We start from the raw sequence: 2294 nt of genomic DNA, 5'->3' as shown, positions 1-2294 counted from the left end.
TGTGCGGATAATAACATAGACTAGTTTTACTATTTTTGGATAGTTAATCAAAAAATTAAAATTAGATTAATTTTAACATGAAAAGTTTTAAACACTATTAACACTAGTAATAATATGGACTCTATAATCCGTCACTACTTCCACCACCGTTCCATCTTTTTTACTTTATCAATTATGCATTAAATCCTGTATCATTTACAACTTTATCTATATTATGCGGGCATGGGTAGTACCCTGTATATATCATCTGGAAATAATACACAAAGGACGATCTTACTCAAATAAATATCATCTGGAAATAATACACATAAGTATGATCTTATACTCCAATATATATCATCCGGAAATAATACACATAAGTACGTATGATCTTATACTCCAACATACTTTGTATTGCATCAAGATAAAATGTAGCATGATGTCATTTCTTGCAAGGGATCTCACAATTATAGAATGACATTACAAACCACACTATTAAGTAACCATATTATATATAAATCGAAAATGGATAATGCTGAGGTTTTCTCTGTTGTATCTCTCCGTATAGGCTACCTAGTGAGCAAGAGGTGGTGCAGCAGGGATGCTTGGTTCAAGGACCTGAAGCACACCCGTGGCGAGCCTTCTCGTCAGATCCTCAACAGGAACTTTTACCACATCTCTCCTCATGCCAATGTCTGCCGCATAGCGGCTCACACAATAAACCCCAACCGCAGTTGCTGCCATCCCATAGATGTTGGTGGTCACAAGCCGCAGTGGTGTGGACATTACAGCCGCAAGAGGTCCGCCTATAATGGACACAGCTTGCCCGCTTTGTCCCATTGTACTCTGATCCAGCACGAGCAGTCCCGTCTTGCAGTAAATTGCAAAATCCTCACAGTTGTTCTTGAACACATTGTAGCATCCAAATCCGTTGTCCAGCAGGTATTTGGCTCGGTGGATCACATCATCATCAGAATCTGAGACAGCGAGGGTGCAAGTCCCTCCCCGTGCCTTTGCAAGGAAAAGAGCAGGGCTGACTGAATACTCAAACCGGTACAAAATACCACCAGCTAGGAAGCAGTTCAAACACGACGAGACCACTCCATGTGCATCGTCTCTCGGGAGACAGGTGGGGCACGGAATATATGATCGATTCGGTCCTGAGCTCACCAGCAGGACATCTAACACAGTACCAGTTCCGACTTCCTGACCTCGTCTGGTGAAATGTATAACTTTATCATCTCCAAGATATATACCTATTCTCGTCCAAGCATTGTGCAGAAAATCATCAGATATAACCTTGACATCAATAACTAAATTTAAACAATAAAAAAGCTTTCCTCAAAGAAGAGTATCCAATGATGAGTAAGCAACAACTATGCAGAAACTCCATTAAATAAATCTATACCAAATCCTCTTTTTCATCTAATTTCTAACCATCAAATGCTAGTCAGGAATATTTATTCAATTTCATACATATTCTAATTGGATTGCACTGAAATTACATGCTCTACGATTCGAAACAAGTCGAGATCTCAGCAATCACAGAAGTTGTATTTGTCATCCAATTTAATTAAATAAAACCTAATAAAATAAATTCATCTGAAACCAACCGTGATGAGCATAGATGTATGCAGTCCTCCACGAGTAGATATGATCCCCTGGTTTGAGGCTGCTCCTTACGATTCTTCGGGTTTGCAATCACACAAAAAATAAAATCAGCAAAATACTCGATTAATCTATAGAAGGTAAGAAATGGAGATAATTCAAACGATTTAGAAAATTGAGGAGATGTACCTGTTGGAGAGCAGCCCCATTTCCTGCGGTGAATCTAAGTGCGAAGTGAGATTGGGGAAGAGTTGCGTTGCGGTAAAACGAAAACTGCAGATGATCCTTCGCCGCGTATCTGTGATTTATGGCTCTGACGCTATACGCAAACGGAATGACGAAATTGCCCTTGCCTTCATTCCCAAATTTCATGCCCTAAGCATCCGCAAAACTATCTCTTATCCGTCTCTTAACCGTCTCATATCTTCACTATTCATGTGCCCCACTGTACTTTTCAGCTCATCTCTTAACTAAGAGACAACACCTGCATCCCTTCATCTCTTAACCATCTCTTAACTATTCATTCAATTTCATTTTTTATTTTTAATTCCAACAAATTCAATTAATAAAAAACACACTTCATTATAAATAAAATAAAATTACAATTTAACTACCTAAAAAATAAAAAAAGACATAATTAAAAAAGGGAGGGTGCCTTTGTGGCCGCTCGTGTATGACCCCCTCAACGCCACAGGGCAATTCTTCCA

General features: G+C 38.9%; 1 protein-coding gene across 1 annotated transcript; it reads right to left on the bottom strand.

The window, feature by feature from the left end:
• Positions 1-299: 299 nt before the first annotated feature.
• LOC125203233 (protein LEAD-SENSITIVE 1) lies at positions 300-1918 on the bottom strand. The gene is made up of 3 exons (XM_048101545.1): positions 1777-1918; positions 1593-1666; positions 300-1235 (listed from the first exon to the last, which is right to left on the bottom strand). The coding sequence occupies exons 1-3, from the start codon at positions 1794-1796 to the stop codon at positions 553-555; spliced, it is 777 nt and encodes a 258-aa protein (XP_047957502.1). The 5' UTR covers positions 1797-1918; the 3' UTR covers positions 300-552.
• Positions 1919-2294: the final 376 nt, after the last annotated feature.

The sequence above is a fragment of the Salvia hispanica genome, chromosome 2 (genome assembly GCF_023119035.1).
Source record: "Salvia hispanica cultivar TCC Black 2014 chromosome 2, UniMelb_Shisp_WGS_1.0, whole genome shotgun sequence".
NCBI classification, from domain to species: Eukaryota; Viridiplantae; Streptophyta; class Magnoliopsida; order Lamiales; family Lamiaceae; genus Salvia; species Salvia hispanica.
The sequence above is the reverse complement of the archived record's forward strand: the minus strand, read 5'-3'. Positions and strand labels throughout refer to the sequence as shown.